Source organism: Phalacrocorax aristotelis, chromosome 6, assembly GCF_949628215.1.
Source record: "Phalacrocorax aristotelis chromosome 6, bGulAri2.1, whole genome shotgun sequence".
Classification (NCBI taxonomy): domain Eukaryota; kingdom Metazoa; phylum Chordata; class Aves; order Suliformes; family Phalacrocoracidae; genus Phalacrocorax; species Phalacrocorax aristotelis.
The window spans coordinates 20,611,709-20,638,054 of NC_134281.1; the positions used below are offsets into that span (position 1 = coordinate 20,611,709).

Below are 26,346 nucleotides of genomic sequence, written 5' to 3' on the forward strand. Positions count from 1 at the left end.
ACTCCCAGTGTGCTCACCTCTCAACCGGGCTGCTCGGCCCGGGATCCGCGAGCAGCAATTGCCATCTAGTGGTAAAAGGATTGATTTGGCCGGGGGCTGTGAGGCTTGTCTGAAGTCATAGGAAAGTGTTCGGCTTTTCCCCGGAATATTTCATTCCTGAAGCTCAAGGCACACTTAACGGGGGTGGGATAGTAAAGCAGCCCATCGGATGCATGGCTCCTTTTTTTTCTTGTGATTGGAGAAAGCAGAATGCAGCGGGGTGAAAGGGGACTAGAGGTATGCAGACACCATCCCACTGCTGCCTGCCAGGGGATGTGTCCAAAGGAAAGCTCTGGTCCACAAGCACCTCAAGACATGAAATGTCATGGAAAAGGAAATCTGGGAGGATTTGGGCTCTGGTGGCTGTGCACTAGTGTGGTGCAGTGAGAGTGGACCCATATGGCCAAGGACCCAATGTATGTACTATACATTTACAAGGGGTTTTTTTCACTCCAGATGAGTTCTGCTCTGGTCTGAACACCCATCAGTGGCTGGGGAGCATGAAGTGCGTTCCTGGAGCACATTTGATTTTTGTTTTATCTGAAAGGAATCCAGTTGATGCTCTCCCAAGCCAGGGCTCTCCAGAACTGCTCCAGGATGCAATCCAAAGTGTAGTAAAGCAGGGAAAGGCAGGAGATTGGTTTCAGAAATGCACCCCTGAGCCAAATTAAGATGCTGGAGCAGATACACCCTAACAGGTCTTTGGAGGAAAGGGACTTTGCTGCTTAACTGCCCTATGCCTGGAGAGCTGCTTGGTCCCTCTCCTAAGCCTCAGCAATAGGGAAGGTCCAAGGGAGGGTGTTGGGGCCCTGGGGACACTAATTGGCTTCACCTGGGCCCCCACTCAACCACCTGCTGCCTTTTGGGCTGGGGGCTCTATTTAAGCCCAGGCCTGGGCCATAAGCCCCCTCCCAAGTTGTACTGCAGGTAGGTCTGTGCTGGGTCCAGGCTGCTTTCCTGGATGGACTTAAGCCTGATATAGGCAGCTCTGTCTCCCAGATGGACCTCAGACTAATGTTACAGGCAGCTTTGTCACCAGCTTGTTGGTGGGACCAGTCACTACAACCATGCTTGCCCTGCCTGGGTCCTGTGGGACTGCATCCTAGTGAGCCAGGGCACCACCTGTGCTGGGGTGACCCTGCTCTTGCTGCTCCTGCTCAATGGGAATCCAAACCACCCCAATGCAGGCACTCTAGCTCCTCAGACTGATCCTTTCCTTCACTCTGGATCATGCTCCGCATGATGCAGTGTGAAGTCATGTGGTACTTAGGCACACAGGCATCCTGTAGCATGGGAGCTGCTCACTGGGGTTGTCTGCAACAGCAGTTTGTAAGGTGATGACTGGACATGGCTCCAGAGGGTGAGCTTCAAGCTGTTATTCAGCTCTTTGCCATTTCTGGACCAGCCCATCCTTCCATTGTATGGGATGAGGGACTCTGTCCCCTGGGGTGTAATGCTCACTTTCCCCAGCTTCCTTGCAACACACCCAAGCACTCTGCAGGGAAGCGTAGTGCACTTTAACAGCTGGATGGGCCTGGCCTCCTCCAGGCTACAAATGGACTGAGCAACACATGCATGCAGCAGAACCGTGCTCCTGGAGGTGCCGAGAATTGCTCGCAGAAGTGCTGCATACAGCTGGGTTGGCCTTTGTGTTGCTGATCCGCTTCAGCTTCCCTGGGGACTGGGCCATCCCTTTGTGCCCGAGCATGAAAGCAGATGCTGGATACATGCCAGCATGATCACAGCAAGCTGCGGATCCCCCTTCACAACTGGAAATGCTACAGAAACACAGAATGGTTTGGGTTGGAAGGGAAAGATCATTTAGCCCAACACACCACCCCTACCATCCCCCCAATGAACAGGGACATCAGGTTGCTCAGAGCCCCATCCAATCCAGCCTTGAATGTTTCCAGGGATGGGGCATCTGCAGTCTCTCTGGGCAACCTGTTCCAGTGTTTCACCACCCTCATTGTAAAAAATTTCTTCCTTGTATCTACTCTGAATCTACCTTCTTTTAATTTAAAACCGTTACCCCTTGGCCTATCAACTGCTTCTGCCTTTTTCCTCTGCTGGCAGTAACCCATACAACTTGTTCTCCTTCCAGCAGCATATGCACCTTCCCAAGGGAGCAGGGAAGCAGGTGCCAGGCAGGAAGCCACCTGCTGCAGACTTGGCTAGGGGAGCAGCACGAGCCGATGAACATCATGGCCATGCATTAAGGGATGAGCTGCAGCAGCAGGACTCCGAGCACGTGTGGCAGAGTTCAAGCACTGGGAGGTTAGCATGGAAAGTGCATGTCTTCTCAGCTGCCTATTGCTGTAGGGAAGCTATTTTTCGTAGTGTTAGCTCCCTGGGCCAGCACTGTTTTACCAATGGCGAGGGGTGCTGCTGTGGGTCAGCCTGGAGCCATCTTGTCCCATTCAACCCCTTCTCCACACACACTCCAGAAGCAACTTGGCCAAGCCATATCCCCTTCAAAATGTGCTGGCAAAAAAAAAAATCAATTTAGAATTTGGGCAAGGGCTTCTGTCTCTGCTTATCATCTCAGCTACACCAGTCTTATGTGACTGTGCTGGTTTTGGCTAGAGTTAATTTTGACTAGAGTTTGGCTAGAATTAATTTTCTTTGTAGTAGCTAGTGTGGGGCTATGGCTTGGATTTGTGCTGGAAACAGTGTTGGTAACACAGGGATGTTTCTGTTACTGCTGAGCAGTGCTTAGGCAGAGTCAAGACCTTTTCTGCTCCTCACCCCACCCCACCATCAAGGAGGCTGGAGGTGCACAAGGAGTTGGGACGGGACACAGCTGGGACACCTGACCCCAACCCACCCAAGGGATATCCCATATCATATGGTGTCATGCTCAGCATGTAAAGCTGGGGGAAGAAGGAAGGGGGAGACGTTCAGAGTGATGGTGTTTGTCTTCTCAAGTAACTGTTACGTGTGATGGAGCCCTGCTTTCCTGGAGATGGCTGAACACCTGCCTGCTGATGGGAAGGAGCAAATGCCTCATTTTGCTTTGCTGGCGTACACAGCTTTTGCTTTACTTGTTAAATTGTCTTTATCTCAACCCATGAGTTTTCTCACTTTTACTCTTCTGATTCTGTCCCCCGTCCCACCAGGGGGGAGCGAGCAAGCAGCTGTGTGGGGCAGAGTTGCCAGCTGGGGTTAAACCATAACAGTGACTTATTATAGTGCCATTCATCTTTGTGCTACTGGATGGAAGTCCATGAAAGTGCAGTTTCAAAGATTATACTTGTTGACATCTGAAAGCATAATGTCCCCAGTGCAAGGAACAAAGATTAGAATGGTCTTTCTTGTATGTATATGGATAAATACAGAAATACATAACCTACATTGAAATGGGGACGTTTTAAGCAACAGCCTCCTCTGAACATTAAACTCCTGTACCTTGTTTTAAAACATTAAATGAGTAAAATTGTTTGTGATACTCATCCAGTATCTTCCCATGTTTAACTACAGGCACATACAGATTTTTATTTCAGATCTTTCATTTCAGATAAAGAGAAGGCCTTTGGATTTTTTTGAAAGTTATATAAAAAATGGCTAATTGCAATGTATTCACTCCTAAAGATTTTACCAGTAGAAGAACTGTAGCCCACTCATCTTCTGTTTGCTGGTGTCCCTGTGCTTTGGTGGTGCCCTGGCAGAGCTTTGCCTGTTGAGGACTTGCCTGAGTGCCAAGTCTAGCTATACCTGTACAAGTGTGCAATGCCCTTGATGCCCAGCAGTAGCTTCACTTGCTATATTAGGCAAGAAATCCCTGGGGGTTGTGCTTTTTTAGTTCACTTGCAGCTGAGTGGTACAAAACCAATTTGTGGAGCATTTGTGGAGTTTTGCCTCTGAGAAAAACAGTGTGTTTAATGCCACCGTTGATGGAGTGGGTGTGCCTGGGCTGTAGAGATGTGATATTTTTCTATGCCAAACTGTGTAGAGCATTTCACAGCGGGTTCCCAAATGGACCTGCCAGGTCAGGGAGATGTGGCCAGCTCTGGCCTCAGCCTTTGCACTACTCCAGTAACATGCATTTTGCTCTCCCATGTCCATGCTGCAAGAGAACTGGTACCTCATCCTATGCCCACCCCTTGACTGGTTTTTTGGACCATCTTCGCACACTTCAGCCGACCTGCAAAGAATAAGCATGCTTGCTTTGCAGAAGGAGCAGTCAAAAGCTCCTGCATTCATGAGCCCCCCTGGTGCCATGCTACAGAGGGAAGCAGCCCCACGGTGTGTATTTGCTGCAGAGCATTTGTTATTGCCGACCTGTTCTGCTCCATGCAGCCCATGCCCCCCTTGCTGTGGATGTCCCCAGGGGGAGCTAAGCAGGTACCACACATTAGCAAAAGGCTGTGTCACTCCTGCTCTTTGGAAGGGACTCTGGAGAGAGCCATAAGTGAGATAAAGCAGCAGTTGTTTTATTCAGCCCACAGCAGAAAAGTCTTGCTCCCACCTTGCAGGACAACTTGCCTCTGTCACCCCACTCCAGGTTTTCCCAGCTGTGCTGGAGCTGAGAGGGGCAGCCCCAACCCCATCCTCCTTCCAGCTGCATCTCTTCTCCCTCGAAGCAGGTTACTGCTGTGGAGGGAGCCACATTCCCTGGTTTCTTACAAACCCTGCCCCCTTACAAACAATTCCCTCATCTCACCTTGCTGTTTTCTTCCTTTTAGAAAACACAACTCCAACTCTTTACATTACTATGTTCCACTTACAAGGTCATGAATCGCTGTTGTATCAATATTAATATGAATAAATATTGGAAATCTACTGGCTTTTCACTGGGGAAGAGGGGAAAAGCAGCTCTTGCTCCAGAGACTCTCAGATGTCCGAATCAGCCTCCTGCATACCAACCTTTGCAGCTGATGGAGCTCCAAGATCAGCCCCCACCTTGGACAGGGGTCCAAGTAGAAGTGGCCTGCCTATACCTCCCACCCTTTAAATGGTGGACTTAGCCTCCCCTTTGGTTCCCCCTAAACTGGCCAACATGAAGTACATAGCTCCTGTTGCCTTTTCCTAAAAATGTCTCCATGCCGAGTGCAGCCTGGCACCAGTGCTGCTAGCAGCTGTGTCCCAGGAACAGTATCCTTCCTTACCCATACAGGCCATCCTTTTCAATGCCTTGTTCTGCCTTTTCTTGCCATGCTTCCTTGCACACACACTTCTATTCATACCCGCCTTAGTACTGGTTACACATCACTGCAGTCCTCCTCCTGTGAATAATTTCTCCATGCCAATCAACTGTTCCAACACAGGACTTACCTTGTGATCTGTTCAAATACTCTTTTCTGGGCCTTCCAAAAAATAAAAAGAAATTGTAATCTTCAGTCATACCCATCACCACAGGATGGCACACAAGGCAACATGCTGTACATAGCTACAGCACTAGCATAGCTGTGAATAATCTTTGAAATACAAAGTAATTATAAGATATAAGGGTAGTCACAATAAAGCTGTGGCTTTAGGTGACCATCCTTTAGAAAATATTAAAGACATCAAAACCACTATATCAATGATAAAAAACTCAGGATTTCTACAACACCACCTGTGCTGCTGTTTTCTTAAGAGAATGTGATGTTTTCTGGCTTGGTGCTTCCTTTCAACGCTTTTAGCTTATCACTCTATTTATCTGTTCCAGTTTGTTAATAACCTCGTCCCAGTCACCTCATCCCAACTCCAGTGGAGGGCTCCTCCACGTTCCCTAATACTGGATATCCTCCAGCTGATGTACAACATGGGTGGACATTACGCCTATGTATATATGTACATACCTTATGTACACATGCACGACTTCAAGGGAATACACAGAGGTACTTGCTGGGTTGTCTTTGGGAAGAGGAATTAAGGCAGTGTGAAATGCAGGGATTACCTCGATTTTCCATGGGCTGGTACTGGGATACTCTCTTCAGTCCAGGCAAGTATAGTTTTCAAGCCACAGACAGCACATCCTCTTGAAATCCTGCACTTCTGTGAGTAACATGGTATTGCTCCAACAGCTTAAATCACAAGCAATGTTCCTGATTTCCCATAATCATTTACTATGATCTTTAAAATAATGGAGGCCAACAAATCTAGTATTTCTATGATTAATATAAATAATGGGAGGTGGATCTATCTCCACAGAGAGAGAAGCAATTTCTCTTGATTGGAGACAGATGCACCCTGCAATTATTTTTAAAATTAATTTTTTTTCCTCTTTTTCCCACAGTCTGCTCCTGCTCCTCTCTTGTTCCTGACTTGAGCACTGGCAATTGGCCTACAAGGAGAGTGCTGTGTTGCCTCTCCTTTCACATATGCACATCACGCTGACTACAAGCGAGCAAGCAAGTGAAGGCGAAGCTAAGCCAAGGAACATATATTATTTAGTGAGGTCCATCTGTCTAAAGGAAGCTGCTTTTACATTTATCTGTTTTATTATCTCCCAATTAATTACACAGCATCAGTCATTAACAGGTTTTCACTAAGATAAATGCACCACTTAGCAAATTAATAAAATCAGATAAAGGATTCCTGCAGTTGGTTGTAAACGCTCCCTCCTATTTTGTCTGTGAATGATGCTCTGTGGGTGGTCATTTTTGGCACACACAGGTGTCCAGTACACCCGGGTGTAGGACAGTCTGTGCAGCAGCTACTGATCTACTCCCAAATTCCCCTTCTCCCCAGTGTCACTGAAAATGATGTCCCATCACAGTCACCCTTCTTTTACCCTTGCGCACGAGTAATTTCCGGACTCAAGAGCACAAGCTTGCTCCTCCAAACCTCACACCACCACAACTGCTCCCTTTTAGAGAGGTCATCCCCAGGAGCCCATCGCTTTTGCTGTCCTTCGTGCCTGGGACGCCCATGAGGACTCAAGCCCCAGATTGCTGCCCAGACTGCAGAACTCCATACAGTCAGGGCTGCCTCCTGCAAATTTTGTCAAATTCTTTGCCCTTGTTTGGAGATCACTAGGAGGAGCGTGAATGCTTGCTATGCTTTGAGATTTTGCATTATTCACTCAGGCTCTAGTTTGTGATAATTCCTTACTATTTCCACTCTAACAGAGCTACAGGTGTCCTGTGGTTCAGGGTCATCACCCACATGCCCATTAAAAGCATCATTATCACCATCACCCAGACTCTCCCAACCTATAGACCCAGACAAGCTGCTCCTGGCTGCTGTTTGTGTTCCCGAACGTCTATTTTAATGCACAAGCAACCACGCTTTCTCCATCTAAACTTCCGCATACTTCTCTACAGCAAGGTTCTTGAGTAGTTCCTCACCCCCGGTTTGCAGACCCCCTGGACCTGGCACAACAGGACTTTCTGGTAGGAGGGGGCTGTTATAAACCCTTTCTAAATGATATGACTTGCCCTGGGCACACATGTTCCCTCCCCTCACACCCACGTACTCACCAACACTGCAACGGTTGTCCGTACCTCCACCATCGCTGGGTGCAGCACCAAGGACTGGAGTGCCAGCGAGCAAGTCCCCCACACCTCTCCGGGGTTGTCTGTGTCAGAGACAAGGAAATGCAGCTTGGACAGGCCTTTTGCTCCCTGTAGACGTTGTCAAGTGTTGCAGATGGCCCTTCATCTCCACATCTTGCTGTTTTCAACACCTTCATGTCTTTGGTTTTCCCTCCTTTGGGATATTTGAAAGCCACACTGGGGGCTGGTCTCTGCCAGGTGAACAGGAAGGCAGCGGTGGGTGCCAGCCACCACAGCTCAGACACCACCCTCCTGCCCATCTGGCACGTTGTCTGCTCCTGCTGGTCACTGCCATCAGCATTGTCCTTATCTGTACAGGCCACGCTCAGCCTTGTCGCCCACAGTTCCTGCTGTTCTCACAGGCACACACACTTTCACTGTGCTTTGGTCAAACCACCCTGGTTATGCACCCCTGCCCCAGAGCTGCCCCTGCACCTCCTGGGGCTGCATGAGCAGCACCTGCTCAGAATGGCTTTTCCTCTGACTCACACAGTCCCTTGCAGGCCACTACCCAGTCCTTGCCACCCTGGACCAGCACAGCTATGTCCCCACATGAGTCCCCAACACCACTGCCACCAGATCTGTGGAGAGGAAGAAGAGGGCTCTGCCCTGGTTGGGAAGCCCAGATGACACCCAGTGTTAGATTACCTTCAGAATTGCAGAACCATAGAATCATAGAAAGTCCTGAGTTGGAAGGGACCCACAAGGATCATCAAGCTATTAAGCTGTTGCTACTAATTGAATCCAGTTGTCCTTGCTAACACCCAGGATGAATCACATGCAGGTCACTCCTGCTCCTGAATTCCTCCCAGGCCTTGGGGCTGTCCCCTGCTGCCAGGTCATATTCTGACCCACGAGTACACAGCACCAGGAGCATCTGTCCCTGAACTGGCAGGGAACACACTGCAGGACAGTGACCAAACCTGTCCCTGCCCCACTGGCATGGCCAGAAGCCCCAGGGACCTCATCATCAGAGAGCAAAACATGATGGGAATCTTCCAAAGCATCACAAGCTTTTAAAACATGCCAATTTAGGCAAAAGACAAGCACTGACAAATTTTCATTTTTATTAAAAAAAATTCTAGCAGCAAAACCTGTAACAATTAAAAAAAAAAAAAAAAGACCAAACCCCCAAGAGAACATGACACAGAGAGAAAGAGACGGAGATGGAGAGAGACAGGCTTGGGGTTTTCTCCACCATTCACTCAAGTTCCTTATAGCGGGCAAACATGACTCTCCTGACAGCGTCGCGGTAGGTCTCATTGGATTGCCTCTTGCTGGGCTTCCCTTGGGCCCCCAGGCCAGGGCCCTTCTTACGATTTTCTGCCTGAAAACACGACACAGCTTGTGTTAGTCATTTATCCTCTTCACCAGCTGCCCATAAAGAAAAAGCTTGCTGCTGCAGGACAGCTGACTGCTCCTGCGTGGATCCAGGAGAGAAGGAACAGCAAGTGCAGTTTGTTCCTCCAAAAGCTGTTCAGCAGAAACTATTGGCCCTTTGTGGGCAACAAAAACGCAGCCAGCAAACGCCTGGCAAGAATCAAACCACAGGGATTGTCTGCAGAGACCAACACCAGCATACGGCAGGGTGGGAGTGGGCAACCGAAACAGTCAGCACCAGCAGATGAGAGGCAGCCGTGTGCGAGTGAGGATCGAAACAGAGCATAGGAAAGCATCAGCAAGAGAGCTGGGCTCGCGGGGAGCTGTTTGCAGTTAGCCTGCATTTGCACAAGCTCAGCTGTTCTCTCCTCTAACAGAGTTCCCATGGGCTCTGGTAGCTCACTTTGAATTTCAACCAGTTTTTAACGACTGGCTTTTGCAGCCAGCGTCTGAATTATTCAGTAATACCTGCCTACAGTTAGTCCAGGAGAGCGGACCCATGGCTTAAAGTTTCTCTTTGCTTTTAAGTCCAACTTATCTGAATATCAGCAATGTGATCAATTAGGCCAAGAGATCAAAGTCCTGTGGGGCTGAAGTGGGCACATGGCTTTGCCCAGCATGACTTGGAAGTGGGAAAAAAGCAAATCTCTAGGGCCCCTTTGAGAGGCCTTTATAGGAATTATATGAGGGTGAGGGCTGTGCTTTGCATTCAGCTCCCCCATCTGGTCCAGGGAGCCCTGATCAGAGGCCAGACCTCCCAGAGCACATCGCTGGAACTGGCTCTTCGACAAAGCCCAATTTACAGCTACAGGAAACTCTCGATGAGGACTGAGCAACAGTTGGGGCTGGTTCCTGCTGTCTGCACTGTAGAGGGAATCTTGTCTCGTGTGTGCAGGCTCAAGAAAACACACGTCATGAAGCCTCAAATGTTTGCCTTTAATGAAACACTCCACTGCAAGCTGAATGTTGCAATGTGAGCTGTGCTGCAAGCTGCCTGCCCCTTGGCGAAGCACTGACACCATGGCAGCAAGGCAGCCAGATGACAAACCTGCCACAATGAGTGACTGCAGCTGCAAGGGCATGGTGCTGCTCACTTGCCCCTGAGCAAAGGAGAGCAGTCCTTGCCCCAGGCTGCTTGCCAGATAAACCCTCTCCAGCAAATTAAGGTCCACTGAGAGACCAGCCTGTCCCAGAAGACAGGATCTACCCAGCCCTGCAGAGTAGACAAACAGAATCATGTGGCTTTGGCTATGTTCACGTCTTCCCAGACGAGGTTCACATTTTCCCCCAGCTCATGTGGCTGCAGAGCTCTGAGCTAGTGACCTACTCAAACCCCAGCCCGACTTGGGCAGGTATTAATCAGATGATCACACCATCCCTACTCACTGTTACTCTATTCTTAACCCCTCCAGATCCATATAAATTCTAACCACCTTCTACTGCCAACATACTTGCAACCCCTCCCAGCCTGCAAAGTTAATCATCACACACATATTATTCCACCAGGTGGGTGCTGAGACTTGCAGCCTGACTCTTGTTCCAGCTGGGAACTCCCTCCAGCTGTCTTGGAAGACATTACTGGCTGCAGGACAGTGATGTGTTTGGAAAGGAAGGGAAGACTCACATCCATTGACGATGTTGTGCTCTGCTGGTTGTGGCCGAAGCCTTTCTTCCACCCCATGGACTGCAACATTCGGTTCCCTTTGTTGTTAGCATCAATCCTTGAGTCATAGTCACTGCAAAAGAGACAGAATCAATTGTCTGGTTTTGCAATGCTTCAAACCCATGCCAGAGATTTTTAGCTCTGCTAATAGCACTTTCATTGACATTCCAACTTCTCCTGAGGGATACCCAAGCTGCTTGCAAGAAGCACACTGCCAAGGAAACCAACACGGTGGATTCTGTGTGCAGGGCTCAGACACCTTTGGCTACCGAACTCCTGGTCTCACCTCAGGGGAAGATACACCAAGGCACAGGAAATGAGCTCAGGCTCCAAAATATTTATGGTACAAGCAAGCCAGGAGTGTTCTGTGCTTGCATTTCTTAATCTGAATTTTAGCGATATCTAAAATGTCAAGTCTAATCCCTGATGCTCTGTTAGATCTTTCTTTTCTCCCAGTACTGTGGTCATTGAGCAAAACAGACTTGGACATTGAGCTCAGTGTTGATTTGGACACTCTTTCTCCCACCTGGTCATTACTCATCCAAGACCATTAACCAAAACCCATAGTTTTGAAAACCACTCAGACAAAAATAGCTTCCCTCAGGCAAGTTCTACTTTCTGGCTGCTGATGACACTGCACACAAACTGCTTTAGTTTATCCACAGCTACTCCAGGAAAACAGATGAAAGAGAAGATGCAGATTTTTAAACTGCAAGACATGGAGGAAAGGTCTCCTTCTGAGGTGCTGTACCAGAAAGGAACAGGCACATAACCAGTTTTGTCTTCAACACATGCCTAGCAGTTCCTCAGCCCACTAGAACACGTGAGCTTGCAGCAGGCAGGCCTTTCGAAAGCTCCACACAGCGTGCGCTTTCTTCCTCCACCTACTCTGAATGAGATGGAAACAGCTCCTAGCACTCCTCTGAGTCAGTGGAACAGATGAGACACAGCTTTGCTCTTTCTTTCAATGGCTAGATGCCAGGACAGGACAACAGCAAGTGCCTTAAGGATGAAGTGGATGGGAACAGGCCGCATTCTGCTCCCTGCACCAGGACAGGCACACACTGAAACCCCCCCATCTTACCCAACCAGCTTGTCTCTATTTCCCCTAAACCCTTATTTCCAACCCTGCACTACACACCCCTGGCTCTCTCCTGCCCTCTCTGAGAAGTCCTGCAGCACAACAGGCTCTCACTTTGGGGAACTCTACCCACAAGAATCACAGCCCATCTGGCTGTTACTCTTGCAGATCTGTCCCACTGGCCAATTCCTGGCCTTGGCATGCCAGCAGCACACATGCCATCCCAGCGTCAGCAGCCCCAAAGAGATTTAACGAAGAGCAACCATTACCTCTCTGCATCCCGGTCATATCTGAGTCGTTTCCTCTCTGGTGAATCCATCTGCTGGAATTTCTCTCTCCGGTCATTTCCTTTGTCTTTGTATCTCCCCTTCATAACAGAAAGAACACAGTAAGTATGTGAGCTACAAAGTATTCAACTCTCCACAGGAGAGTGCTCTGCAGCCAGATCTCATGTCATCCTCAGCTGGCTGGAAATCTGTCCTGGGGACCTACAAACCCCGGATGTTTCTAGGACCCACGATCTGCTTATTCGGTCCTCATGGGCTGACCCAGGCCTGTGGTTGCAGCCTTCTGGCTATGGCACTGGGAGCAGCTCTGCTACCTTCCAAACAACAGACAGTTACAGCTCCCCTATTCCTGGCCAGGCAGTAGCAGCCCATACACTGCATCAATTTTAGATGGAAATCTGGGTCTAACTCAGCCCAAAGCCCAACGCTGGTTTGCAGGGCAACAGAACCACACTCAGACCCTCCTGGGAGGAGGGAGACCTGCTCTTAGAAGTTACAGCACTACCTACAGGTCCAAATTCAGAGTGTGCCCACAGTTCAGTCTATGACTCTTTGGGAGACATTTGGTGGCCAAGCTGCAGATAACAGGTGCATTAGTGGAGGGTCGGCCTGGGACCAACATCCCGTAGCACAGGACCACAAACAGAAGTCCGCCCACCACTGCAACCCACCTCACGCTCTCTCTTCTCCAAGTATGCCAGCTCCTGCTCAGAGCGTTTGATCTTCATATGTATCTCCAGGTTTTGCTGGAAGGAGGAAAAGCCAGTGTCAGCAGAGGATACAAGCTGTCAGGGTCATTTGCTCCACCCATAAGGAGCACAGGTAAAGTAGCACGCTCTTGCACCTGCACTAGACTAGATGCAACAGCTTCTCTTGCAGCCCAGACTACCTGCTCCCCGCCTGGAGGCTAGGAGCCCTTCCTCTCCACAGTAAGGAAGGCAACCACTCCTTTTTAAACTGTGTGCAGTTTGGCTCTCCTAGAAGCAAGAGCCCAAAGGCAGCACAGAACATGGGGAGGCATATGCTAAGTTCTCACTGATATCACACTCGTGTGTGCCAGCACCCCACTCTCCCCAAGCCTGAGCTATCTCACTATGGCTTAAAAAGTCACACCTTGATGTTATAGCACTCCTGCTGCAGAAGCAAGCAGCTCACACAATGCTTTGAACAGACCTTTGATGGGAATTTTGCCTGCTACTGTGTCAAACTCAGCACAGCTCTTCCCACCCAACCATCCCATTTTTCCCTGCAGATGACAAAGCTGTTGAGCCAAAGGCAGCTTGCAGCACACACACAGTTCCCCATCCACCCGCTCCCCTGTACCTTGTGCAGGTTGGAAAGCTGCTGGTGCTTGATGAGCACTTCCTTGTTGGGAAACTGCCTCCTGCACAGCAAACAGGCCAGCTTGTTCCAGTCGGTCAGCTTGTCATCATTGGCCTTAGCCTTTTTTGGCTGCTCTTCACGTTGTGCTGGTGGGTGGGGAGGCGGCAGCCACTGCGCCTGTGACTGCTCTTCCTCTTCCTCTTCCTCTTCATTGTCACTGTCTCCTCCATACTCTCCCAGAAGTCCTATCAGAGGGTTCACCACCTTGGGCTGAGGGGAGAGACAGAAAAGTGTGATAATTTGTAGCATCAAGCCTGCTTTGCCATGCAGGGTTCTGCTTCCCCAGTCAATCTCCCCATGACTTCTGTCTCCGTTACAGCCCAAAAGCCAGAGAGCAGCATCCCAGCAGCATGGGCAGGGAATTGAAAGAAGCTGGCTGGCCAGTATTTAAACATGACAGGGTAGAAGCCCTTCTGTTCTCTAGACAGGCTGTGCTTTGGTGCCAGGCTTTCCCACTCTGCCACACACCTAAGCACAAGAAGCTGACTAAAGCAGCAGCTATTTGGCAGGGAGTTGCTGTCAGTCACTTCCTTTAGCAATGGTGATCAGTGAGGTTTGGCCTTCCTCAGTCTGGAGGCAGCTGGAAGAGTTTTCTGCCTGAGGACTGCTTGAGTGAGGAGACCCTGCTTAAATGCAGGTATTAAATCTCCTCATGTTAGAAGCCCACAAACAAGCTCAGTTATAAAACAAACTGCCTTCACCATTCCATCTCCAATGTTTCCTTCTCTGGCATAAGAAGCTGCCACCTCTGCCATCCAAGGTCACAGCCAGGCTTTGGTGAGCCTCCCTAGTCCTCTACCCAGGCTCAAACAAGGCAAGAAGCAATCCTATGGAGACACTTACCGGGGCTGCACTCTCATCCTTTTTCACAGAGGGAGGTAATGGTTTTTTAAAGACATCTTCTGCAGAGAACTTCTCCTCTCCAGTCTCATTCTGAAACAGTCACGATCAGGTGTTAAGACTGCCATAGCACAGACTCAATGCACACAACAGCTGAGCACCCATTTAAACAGGCCTCCGAGGAAACCAGGCAGTTGGCAGAAATGAGGTAGTATTTTTGGTGGAAGACATTACCATTCTAGGGAATTCATAGCTCTCCTGGAGCCATGCTCTTGGTTTCAGGGACAGCTACAGCAGCTCACCATGCTATCCCAGCCTGCTCCACTCTTACTCTCTGCTGGACTGTGATGCTGACAGCAGCCCCAGCCAGGTCTGAAACCAGTGACGGAGCTGGGACAGGGCCAGGTCACATTTAGACACTTCTGTGTGCGCACAGAGGACATGGAGACTGGGTGCAAAGCCACCCCCATAGTCAGCCAGCATGGGAGCAGAAAAACCCACCACTCCAGGAAGAGTTACAGTCCTGCTTGCATGTGACAGATGAGACAAAGTGCAAGTACTATAGACAGGGAAAGGACAACAACATGGCCAGGCTCAACCAGCTCATTGGTGCTTCCAGGATCTTCCTTATACTGGACAGAGAACACCAGAGACTGCAGTCACCCAGCACTGCAAGAGGATAAGACTGTGATGCTGACTTGTATGCTGGGGTGAAGCTTCACATCTACATGCTTTTACAGAGAACTGGTCTGAAGCCCTAGGCATGCTCTAGTTTAGTGGTTCATTACCTACTCATGCTTGACTGGGGAAAGACAAGTGCTATGCAACATCTTACCAGGCCTGCATTCTCATCCTTTTTCACAGAGGGAGGCAATGGCTTTTTGAAGACATCTTCTGCAAAGAACCTCTCCTCTCCAGGCTCATTCTGAAAAACCCAAGATTGGGCATTAGGCCATCAGTAGCACAGGGGTCCAAGGGTGCACACCACAGCCGGGCAGCCAAGAAAGATGATGGCAGGATTTCTACTAGAGATGCTTTCATCCTCCATTCAGACACCACCATGTTTCTCCTAGGTCAGTGCCCTTGAAAGCAGGCATCCTCCATACCAGATGAGACTCCTTGGCTGGCTTGGTATCAACATCAGGGACAATTACACCCCTCAGATCCCAATTGCCCAGGACTGGTCATGCCACAGGGTGTACCCAGACCAACAGGCAAGGAGGAAAAAGTTTTTGCATTTGTGGCTCAATTATTTCTGCCAACTCTCCTGGCATTCCTTGGGCCCAGTCAGTATCACAGCACTGTTGTGGAAGATCCTGCTCCAAGCACCCATGCTCAAACATCACATTGGACAGCTACTCCCCACGTTGCAGGGACAGCATTTGCTCACCCAGAGCAGCACTGAAGGGCACCGCCCCAGGTCTGGGGCTGGACTCTGGGAGGGACTGTACAGGATTCCATCACAGACTCCTATCTGCATTTATCTCTCTTCACCTTTGCAGTTCATCTGTACCGCCTGTGTTGCCTGTCTGTGATGTCTGGAGGGGGCAGGAACTGTGATTAGGGGAGAACTGAATCTTTGTTATTATTTGACTTGATAGGTTTAAACACCTCTGCTATTCTTCTGTTGGCTCTGCTAAAATAGCTGGGTGCTTTCAGCAGTGAGTGAAATATGTGTCTCAGTTACCTGGATGTTTCTGATTCCTTTACCATAAAGAAGGGATGCGAAGCCCTGCCAATGTCACAAGAGAAATTTCAGGAACTTATTCCCACCTGGCCAGACAGCAACCACACTCTAGGCCTGCTGGTGACCTCATATATTTCATAATTTTCTCTCACTGTCCATCCCTTTTTGAATCCTCTATAAATTACTCTCTATTTTCTAACCTCTCTTACCTCAGCCTCCTGGCCTCAGATCTCTGATTGTTCTGACAACTGGAGGGATTTACCTTAGCAGAAGTATTTTTCCCTTTCTCCTTTTTGTCCCTATTGTCCCTGCTGTGTGGCTCCTTCCTTTCACTTGTCCACTCTTGGCTTCCATGACGCCGCCTTCTGCTCTCTGTAGGTGATGAGCAGGCTTCTCGGTCTATCGTGACTTCTCTCTGAAAGAGGCATTTGGAACAGACTTAGCCAAACCCCTACAATCTTCTTATCAGGCTTATTGTCCTCATTAGGCCGTGGAGACCAGCACAGTGAGAAAGGACTGCAGAGCCTCACACAGCTGAAGGAAAAGGTTTCAGAACTTTGCTGGGGCAGAAGACAGTCTACCACAGCCAGGTCATCAGAGCACTACTCTCCTTCCCCAGAACACGGACATATCCAGTATCATGAAAACAAGATGATAGTCCCAGAGAACTTCTCCTGATGGCTCTTTTTTTGGCATCCTTGTAACTATTGCTGGCTAGGGTTGGGGAAAAAAGAGACCACACATGAAAACAGAGCTCCGCTGTCCATCTTTTTTAATAGAGTCACGTATCACATTAGTAAAATCTAGCAAGAATGCTCTGCCCATAAGCCTACTCAATGAAGAGGAGACCAAAAAACCTCCAAAGGCAGGGCTTCACAGGCCAAAGAGGCAGCTACAGTAACTAGTTCAACACACAGGCAAGGGGTTCCTAGCCTGTTGTTGATATTTTGCAACGTCCATTCCTTTTATACAGGTCAGAGGACGGCGTAAGAGAAACAAAGCTGCCTTTATGCTGTCCCACGCTAGCCTGTCTTCAGGATCTAGCTGGAAAATCCTGCAGAGATGAGCAGTTTGTAAAAACATACTATGTGTAAAGCTTCCTTCCCACACACTCACCTGAGTCCTGGGGTCATAGTATGTCCCAGCTATGGGATCGTAGTAATTCCCAGTTTCAGGATCATAAATGTATGTGGACACATCTGATGGAGCTGAACAGAGAGACGAGAGTTAACACCACAGTCTTCCAAAAGCAGAACTCGCCTTTTACAAAGACAAAAGCATGAGCAAATATTACACTAGTGAAAGGATCAAGAGTGGGAAAGAGAATTTTTCTCTCCTGGCAAGAGAGGTATGAGTACCCACGCATCATTCAACCTACACCTTCTTTTCTTTAAGAAGGGAAATAGGCTTTCACAATTATTCTGTTTTATGACTCTGGCAAAACTTCCACATCAAAACACACTTACAGGGGCAGGGCTGAGATCACCAGACCACAACACTTGACCAGACAAAGATAAGAAATTCAGTAATTTCCCTAAGAATGGGGTAACGAGTACCAGGCTCTGTGTCCACCCACCCCTCTGAACAAGGAAGATCTGTGCTTTTTCAAACAGTCTCCTGTTTAAAGTGATGACCCTCCCCACATCCCTTCCACTCCCCACATCCCTTCCGCCCCTGGGTGCAAGAAGGCTCCTGACAAGAAAGGGGAGCAAACTGTTTCTACAAGAAAAGCCAAAGGCCTTAAGGATAGGCCCATAATGGGATGAATGCTTCTCATTTCCAAAATGTTATTAGATGGAGCTTATACTACCTATAAGTCAGTAAAACAATCATGAGTGTTCTTCCAGCTACTGGCACTGCTGCATAATGCGTATTTTCTTTCATCTCATCTAGTAATTGCCAGGCTGATTTTATCCCATCAGTTGACCACAACAAGGAAAAGCACGCAGTAAATTTCCTTTATTTCCACATAGTTTTGCACAGTAAGAGTAGAGAGAAACACATCATCAGATACGAAAGAGTGACTAAACAAAGTTGGCAAAGGAACTCACAAGTGGGTGTAGCAAACAAACCTACTCTTATCCTTTAAAAATATTTTTGGGCTGATTTCTGCACGTCGGTGCCCTTTTAAGGAAGAAAAGTCTCCACAGTAGGAGTGAGGCAGGGCTTAACTTACACTGTGCTCTGGTGCGTCTCTGTGATTCGCTGCCCCTCCTGTCTCTCATGGCCCTTCTGCCCTGGAGTAAATGAAAACCACAAACAGATCAGAGACTCTTTGACAAACATCATATTGCTTCTCCTCCCTCTCACAGGCCTGAAGTTCAGAAAAACAGCTCATTTAGCTGCTCTGAACAGGGCACAAGCAGACATAGCTTTTCACCCACAGAGCAATGGACAGTGTTGCAAAGCACAAGACCTCTGTAGCTTCCATGAATCTTTAAATGTGGCGCTCATGCTAATCTGTATCCAGCCCATTCAGTACGGGAAGTTCCCTGTAGTCTAGTAACAGGCACTAGAGAAGAGATATTCACTCTAGGAACTGAGATCAGTCATTGATTAAGTCCCTTTGTAAAAGCGTGGTATAGAGTAATCCAGCCCAGAACTCCCTCAAGCATCATCTGCACTCTGACTTGCACTTCTACACACATTATAAACAGTGTTAAGGGCACGGTAGCGGTGAAAAGCACACTTGAGCATTATCATCCCATCTTCAAACACGTTGAACTTTCCACAGCCCAAATGGAAAAAGCCAAAGTCAGGCCTATCACCCCCCGTGCTCCCATCCTTTCTGGCTACCTGCAGGTAAGCTGCACAGACCTACCGGGCCATAGTAGGAATTGTCACCGTGTTCCCCATAGTCATTCCTGTTGAGATAAAGGTTACAGGTTAATGTCAGTCTGGCTTCACGTTAACCTCAGTATACTCAGAATAATCAGCAGGACCAATAAAGGCCACATGTTGCATTGTGTCCATCCCAGGAGACAGAGAGACTTTGCAGATCACTGTCTTCAAAAGAGTTATGATCACACTCTCTGCTGTACCTACAAAGCTGAACCTCTCCAACTGCTTTTTAAAAAGCTGAACCCATTAATTTGCTCACAATGGGATTTGATGGCTGGGCAACAACAAGACACCATGCAATTACACAACTAAGCCCATATGGCTCATCTGATGCCTCCACCTCTCCAACATATTTTTAGGTTGTAGGAACATTTGTGTTAATTCATGTGCCAACCTTTAAGCACCTGGTCTGACAACACAGCTCTAGATTTACAAGACATCACACAAAGGACAACTCTGCTGCCTCATCTGCCTATACCTTCTCCTCCCTGTAGCAAGATTCACTTCCACCGTACGTCCATCAATGCAGATAGGGGGATCTAGATTCTGCAGTATCTTTAGCAACCTCAGCGCCTCCTGTAAAAGGAAAGGAGATTTTCATGTCCATGAGAAGGAAACATAAGCCTGTTTTGGTGAACACCCTCTGGACCAATGCTAAAGCACAGCTATGGAGTCTGGGAGTCACCCAGAACCAGAAAATATGAACCCCTCAATGTGGGACTGTTAAGTAAGATTCTTGCCTTCTGCAGAGAGAAACCAATGAATTCAAGTTCCCTGGAAACAAAATATCTGTGCAAGATATAGTGCAAGTTTAGGAGCATCTACAAAGAAATGCCTTGAGGCAAGAAACTCACTCAGCACCACAGCTTGTGACAACAGACAATTTTTGGCTCCTAAAGCCAGAGAGCAACAGCTGTATCAGATATTTGCTGCACCTAGCCAGACAAGCAGAAATGAGGACTCACTTCAGGACAGCTGCCTCACACGAACAGCCATTTCCTATATTCCTGTGCTTTCTCTACTACAGACTATAGATGCCGACAGGGGGAGCATGTGAAAGCAGGAAACTACTTACAGCATGTGAATCCAGTTCAATGAAGCCATAGGTCTGCCCCATCCGGCCAGCCTTGTTCTTCATGATGCGCACACTGGATGTGGACAGGCGCACATATGGGGCCAGGAGCCCCACAATCACTTCTGGCGGGGTGAATCGAGTAATACGCTTCAGCATAATTGCTGTGAAGCACAATGAGGGAGGTGGACAGGAAAAAAAGAATTGCAAAAAAAGTTAATTCAGATCTAAGTTTATTGTGACAGCACCGGTAAAACTAAACTCACTCAAAGCAACAGCATGGCTTCTTGCAGTTGAGTCTGGAAGCCATTGCTTCTTTCTTTCCACTTTGTAAGATGCTCAGAGTACTAACCTTTCCTTCCCAGAAAACAGAGCAGAAAGTAGGCCCCCCTCAGAGAAGCCCAGCCCAGAGTAACTTCTGGCCAAAGAGACTTTTGCTGCTGTGCTAAGTTAACTGTAACATCCTGAAGCCAGCTTCCCCTGAATTAATTTTCCTAAAGGAAATTCATCAGCACCTTTAGAGCTGGACAGCCCACCACTACTTGATGCCATGATTTGCGTAACATGGAAACAGCCTCCAGAGGTTTTAGTGAAATGCTGCCCTTTCTACAGATGGCCTCATGGAGTGCAAGCAAAAGGAATCCAAAACTGGGCTCTGTACCACTCACTTCTGCTTCCTCCACCATCCTGTGGGGTGGTTTCCTCTGCTTCTCTCTGAGAAGGCAGCTCCTGGTGGCGGTCCATGTCCCTTCTCTTCTCCTGTGAGGTCCGCCGCTCCCTCCCTTCATCTCTCTTCCTTGGCTCCTGTTCCTGAGGCTGGCACTCCTGCTGTGGAGCAGGAACTGAGGGCTGGAGAGGCTGCTTTGGAGATCCTGGTTGTCCTGATAACTCTTGCTCAGGTTTTTCAAGCTTTGCCTCTGCTATTAGAGAGGAGAAATTGACTGGTTCCAGATACAGTGTTTCAACATGTATTTTTCTTCTTCTATTTTCTGGCCACTAAGCAGCACCCTCTTTAAAAGGCTAACCTGTTCTGCCCATTGATTAGAAAAATATGTCCTTTGCATAGATATTCCATGTCTTAACACTCTGCAGACACAAGCTGTGTAAAGGACAAGCTAAATACTGCTCATCCTTCCATTGCCTTGTTTCATGTTGGGCTCCTTTACGTGACCTCTCCTGTCAGAGACAAGAGCCTTTCTAGACTTCTTTCAGGATTGGCTCTTGCCTTGGCAAACATTAATCAGGGATGGTTTTGGATCTGTTCCACCCATGTCCAGGACAATCTCCATGTAAGTGATACTCTTACTATGCCTGATGTATTCTTGAACACCCATAGCTGAGAAATATCAACTAGTAACCACCACCCTATCTCTATGCTAGAGGAAAACTGGGTGCAGACCCCTGTGATCACTAAGTGAAATGCCTCATAATACAGTCATTCAGATGAGGCAGATATTATGTAGAAACACGCTGCCCCCCAGCCTAGCTATGCAATACAGAGAAGATAAATCCCATCAAGTTTCTGTGCCTGAAAACCTCTGAATTATCTGGCTTCACTTCAAAAGACAACCTGCTTGAGCTTCTAAAGCTGTTGCAAAGGGAAGCCAAAGCTGTGGGGCTGCAAAGTCAGACATCACAAGCCCTGTACCTGCTGCTGAAACATCTTCCCACAAAGAGAAAAAAATGAAAGTGCAAGACTTGGCACAGTGAAGCTTCACTCTTTAGTGTCCCCTAGAGCACCTCCACACTCTTGTTCTGTTTAGACAGTGGGCAGCATGGCAGAACACACGACCATTTAGCATGTAAATGTTGGGAAAGCTGCACATTGACTTGCTTGGCTGTCAGCACAGCTCACGTTGGACAGGCCTGGACTAATTTGTCTGCAGTTTGCAGTGTGCAGAGTTTTGGTTACACTTCATGAGTGGAACCTCATGTAAAATTTGCATACAAAACGAGTCTGCACGTGCAGCTGTGAAAACTGCCCATGCAAATCACACAGACATGAGCACGACCCTGGGGATGGGGAGAACAATTCTCTTACTGAATTCTTGCTCAGCCGGTGCATCCTCTCCTTCAGAACCACCTCTGGACTCTGGGCCTGTTCTGCTCCCTGTAAAAGAGGCATATTAAAATACATTCAAGACCACCAGCCACAAAGCAGCAAAGAACTCATGCGAAGCTGCAGTAATGCCTGTATATGCCTAGAGAGTTGTTTCATTTCATCCAGCAATTGAAGGACAGTCATAGAGAGGTTACCTTATTACACATGTTCTCACAATCAACAAAACCAGGTCAGTAAGAAGCATGTACCACAATCTGTCTTCACAACATCCTAAAGGCTCTGTTTAATTTGCTCCTTGGCAGTTTTATTACAACCCACAGCTGCGCAGGGCCAACTATGCAAATTTTACCTTCATAACACTGATGGAGGAGCCACAGTGCAAGGAAACAACAACTATGAGGACAGTGCTTCAGTAAATAGAGAGTTCTGCATCAGGAGTTATTTTAATGCCCTTCTGCCTGAGGTGTGCAGGTAAGAAATGCAAAACATCAGAAGTCTGCTCAAAGATACAGAGCCAAAGCTTACAGAGTGTCTGGAATACCTGCTTGTCCCAAAGAAGTCAGTTCCTCAAGGGAGCATGTTTTGGCTCTCACACCTTCCCACCCAAAAAAGCAAAGGTGTTGGTGGGGTGAGGAGAAACTCCTGGAGAAGCAGAACTCCTCTCCATGCACTTCGTATAGTCAGCAAGGTGAGTTCAGCAATTCAAGTCCTGGATTCACCTCTAATCTGAGAGCCTCAGAGGGGTAACATTAAAAACATGCAGCTGCACCTCCCAAGGAAGGCAGGTTGAGGGGAAGCCATCTTACCTACATCCAGCACTACTTGTTCACAGTCCTAGAGGGGACACAACCTGTAATTTAGTGGATGAAGGACAATGCCAAAGCAATAGGAAGGGAAGGCCTTGTGCAGTAAGACACCTCTCCACCAAGCCTCACAAGAACAGAGAACCTGGTAGCAACACAGCTGCATGCAACATCTTTAGTGTGGATAGGGAAAAGGGTCTAAATGAAGCACAATTAATAATTCTCCTACACAGTACTCAGCTAGTCCACCAAGAGGGATGGCACAGGGAAGCCAGAAGAGAAACTTACTTTTCGGGGCAGATGAAACTTTTAACTGACCAAATACAGGGGGACCAGATATACTCACCATCTCTTGGGAGCTTGCAATAGGAGCAAGAAGATCTGTAGCCCACAGTACACACCTTACACTGCAATGGAAGATGGACACCATGAGGAAGTCATGTTTTGAGGGTAGTGGGTACAATCTACTCCAGAAGGCCAAACTCTGCAGTGCTTTCAGAAAGTAACAGCCAGGAAAAGTTACAGTGAGAGCCTGAGAGACAGGATGGGTAATGGCAGCAGGAGCCTTGGCTGGAAGGGAAATGCTCACATGGCTCACAACTGGGATTGTCTTGGGAACAGGATTTTCACACAAATTCTGAGCACAGATTCGTTCACACCATGGAGGTACTTCACCAGTCCTTGAGACAGGACCCTTCCCCCTCTCTGATGTGGGACCAAAAAGTTCAATGCTAGGCACCATACTGCTAGCCACTCTGTTGCTTCAAAGGATCAAAAGTTACCTTTGTATTCTCTAATCTCAACTCACTCCTAAAGCAGTGACAAAGTCCTTATCTGAGCTAAACCGTAGATACTGATGTAATGTGCTGCACAGGGAAAGTCAATGGAGAGGTGTCTACTAACCAAGAGGTAGAACTGTACAGTCTCAGACACCGTGGAAAAAAGCCAAGTGCCCTGTCTTTGCAGCTCTCTCCAAAGACAGCATTCCTAACTTCCTCTTCAAGCTCTTTGTAAATGCATTGCTTCTCCTTCATACAATTTTTTTTAACCTCTAACTAAAGCCCTGCAAATGCTCTGGGGCACGAGAAAGCTCTTTAAGGCCATGTTATTGCACAGCAATAGTAGGGACATATGCTCCAGCTACTTCTCACTGTAATGAGAGCTGTTGTGAAACCGCTGCCTGAAACTGCTGTCTCTAGTTTATCTCTGGAGCATTGCAAGCACAGACGAGGCGCCGACGAACAGGTCTGCTGGCAACTGGCATGCACTCAAGTAGCCTGGATGAGGGACTTCGTAGCTCAGTGTGATCCAGTGGTCAAGGTGGGAGACTAACCAGAACTGATTCCTGCCAGCCCTGCTGCAACCTCTAGGTCTGCAGTTAGTGAGAATGCAGGCAACAGCCCTGCCCTTTGCTCTAGCACTCCTCCCCAGCCTACTGCAGCTGAAAGCACCTGTTCTGGGAGAACCATGGGAAGGGCGTGGGAACAAAACTGACCCACTTACCCTCAGGCAACTGCCTCCCCAGAAATGGGCCAGTTCCAGTCTGTACTAACTGCTGCCCAGACTCGGACTCATTTCCGTGCTTCCTTCTCTGCTGCACTTACTACACGTAAACCTAGATCACAGGTTCCTGCATGAGACAGAGGGGTGGTTTGCACTGTAACACTGGTGAAAGCTCTGGTTACCTGGGCAGTGAAGACACTTGTGGTTACAGACATGAACCAGAGTGAAACCCTGTTCCATTCCAGCTGGCAGAATCACTGTCTCATTTTGTTTTTTAAGGAGAAAGGATCCACACACTATTCTCCCCATGTTAAAAGGGAACCACTGCATAGGGACGAAACTGCTCTGTGCACAAAACATTGGCTACCTGTATCAAAGCAACATGCACTCATAGGTGGTACCAAAAACAAGATAGGGAAAACCACAGAAGGTTATAAGAGGCAAGAGCTTCAGGACAGGTATTACACTTAAGGATCTTCAGCCACTGAGCAAATACATGCTCCTCTCTGCAGCCACTGCCATGAGAGCCAACACAGTGCAACACAGCTCTCTGATCACATACTTACACGTTTGCAGCGCCAAAACTCTGGGCACGGAGTGTACTCAAGGGTCACTTCTTTGCCACCGATCGAAAGAGTTCCCTGTTGAGACAAGGGGGTCAATGACGAATGAGCCCAGCACACAGACTACTCAGAGGCAAAGAAAGGGGTTTAAGCTCTGGTTCCTAAAGGTTTTGCAAGTGAAGGAGGGTGAACGGGGAGAAAGTCTCCCAGTTCAGTTAGCTGGAGCTTTGCCATGGAACTGGAAGGGAAACTGCCTGTGCCCTGCTCTAGCACGGGGCTACAAAGCTGCTTGTTAGCTCCAGAGAAACCAGGCAGAAGATGCTTTGCCACCTCCCAGGAAGAGCAGAGACGGTAACCAGAGCACAAGAGGGAAACTGCTTTAACTTGCTTTGTCCACATGCTGGAAAGGGGCAGCTGGACAGGCTCCTTCACACCAGCCACCACCAGGCTGGCCACAGGGGAGCTACTTGAGGAGGAATACAATGAAAAATGCCACTGAGGTGAGAGAATTTTCATACTTGGGTTAGTCTTCATGTCACTCATTAAACCCTGGCTTTCCTTCAGGGAAGTATGCCAGCATGTGGCAAGGCCACTGGCTCCGCAGCCAGTCCTTGATGGGGCTGGCCTCGAGCACCTGTGCAGCAGCAGCACTGCCTACAAAGACATACTGCTTTCAGCTCCACACATCACGCTTTGGAGAGATATCAGGAGCCCAACAAATCCACAAGCTTTGCTGAAATTCAGATAATTTAAGGCAGAAATGAGGTCATAGGTGCAAGTCCCTCAGCTCCTGCCCAGAGCTGCCCATAAAAGCAGTAAGCAGCAAGGATTCCTGGTGGATCTCATCTGGCATGGACAACAGACCATGCCTGGGCATGCAGGATACAGGCCGAGCTACAAATGCAAGGAGCCATGAGACATCTCATGTCATTGGAGGCACTGCCAGACCAGGCAGTCTGTGTTTCCAAATACCATAATATTAGATTTGGTGACAATAATGAGACTCAGATCCAGGTCTCCCAAGTCCCAGGAGAGCAGATGCTTTTCTGGCCCATTGCTGGATGGTACATACAGATGTCAGGAAATTGTAAATGGCCCCAAGCTATTCTGGAGAACTCTGATGAGTCAGAAGCTTCCCAGGTACTCTGACCCAGTAGCCTAGTCATACAAAAGCCCCCAGAGCAAACCATGAACATGAGAAAACAAGTTCCCAGAGTTATTAATCAGAAGTCATGATACACCCATGCATAAATCGCTGTGCAGAATGTGAGGGAGATGCCAGGGAATATGTAAAATAGGAGGGAAGAGTTCATGGGAGGGAATCACTCAGCAGTGGTAGAACAACAATCCTTTAACCCCTACGAAAAAACGCAGCAGAGAAAGTTGGAGACCAAAGACACTGCCCTGTAAGGTCAGGTTCCACCACCTCCCCTCTCGGCAGCCTGCCTTTTATGGACCAAGGCTGTCCTTTTCTACCAGGCCTATGTGTGTTGAATGCTTCAGGGGTTTCCCTTCTGCTACCCAGCTATTCAAGCACTGCTTTCGAGCATGCACTTGGCATTGCCTTACAGAAAGCTGAGCCATTCCTAGACCTTGCTGAGGGCTGCTGTGTGAACCCCACAGTGCTGCAACCTCAGATGCAAGGAATCTTCCCAGCTCTA

At 48.3% G+C, this 26,346-nt stretch overlaps 1 protein-coding gene across 3 annotated transcripts in view; it reads right to left on the minus strand.

Annotated features, from left to right (window-relative positions):
• Positions 1-8,570: 8,570 nt before the first annotated feature.
• The window catches only part of RBM6 (RNA binding motif protein 6), a 59,372-nt gene continuing 41,596 nt past the window's right edge, over positions 8,571-26,346 (minus strand). For 2 of the 3 annotated variants that reach the window (XM_075096470.1, XM_075096469.1), the window contains exons 7-23: positions 24,689-24,763; positions 22,966-23,026; positions 21,796-21,864; positions 20,423-20,674; positions 19,758-19,918; positions 19,161-19,258; positions 18,663-18,705; positions 18,018-18,078; positions 16,958-17,049; positions 16,104-16,256; positions 14,990-15,079; positions 14,158-14,247; positions 13,255-13,524; positions 12,603-12,677; positions 11,914-12,011; positions 10,525-10,636; positions 8,571-8,847 (exon numbers count right to left, since the gene is read on the minus strand). In XM_075096470.1, coding sequence (XP_074952571.1) covers positions 8,722-8,847; positions 10,525-10,636; positions 11,914-12,011; positions 12,603-12,677; positions 13,255-13,524; positions 14,158-14,247; positions 14,990-15,079; positions 16,104-16,256; positions 16,958-17,049; positions 18,018-18,078; positions 18,663-18,705; positions 19,161-19,258; positions 19,758-19,918; positions 20,423-20,674; positions 21,796-21,864; positions 22,966-23,026; positions 24,689-24,763 — 1,926 coding nt within the window. In that variant the 3' untranslated portion in view covers positions 8,571-8,721. The remainder of the gene's footprint in view (positions 8,848-10,524; positions 10,637-11,913; positions 12,012-12,602; positions 12,678-13,254; positions 13,525-14,157; positions 14,248-14,989; positions 15,080-16,103; positions 16,257-16,957; positions 17,050-18,017; positions 18,079-18,662; positions 18,706-19,160; positions 19,259-19,757; positions 19,919-20,422; positions 20,675-21,795; positions 21,865-22,965; positions 23,027-24,688; positions 24,764-26,346) is intronic. The other variant, XM_075096468.1, reaches the window with a different exon arrangement.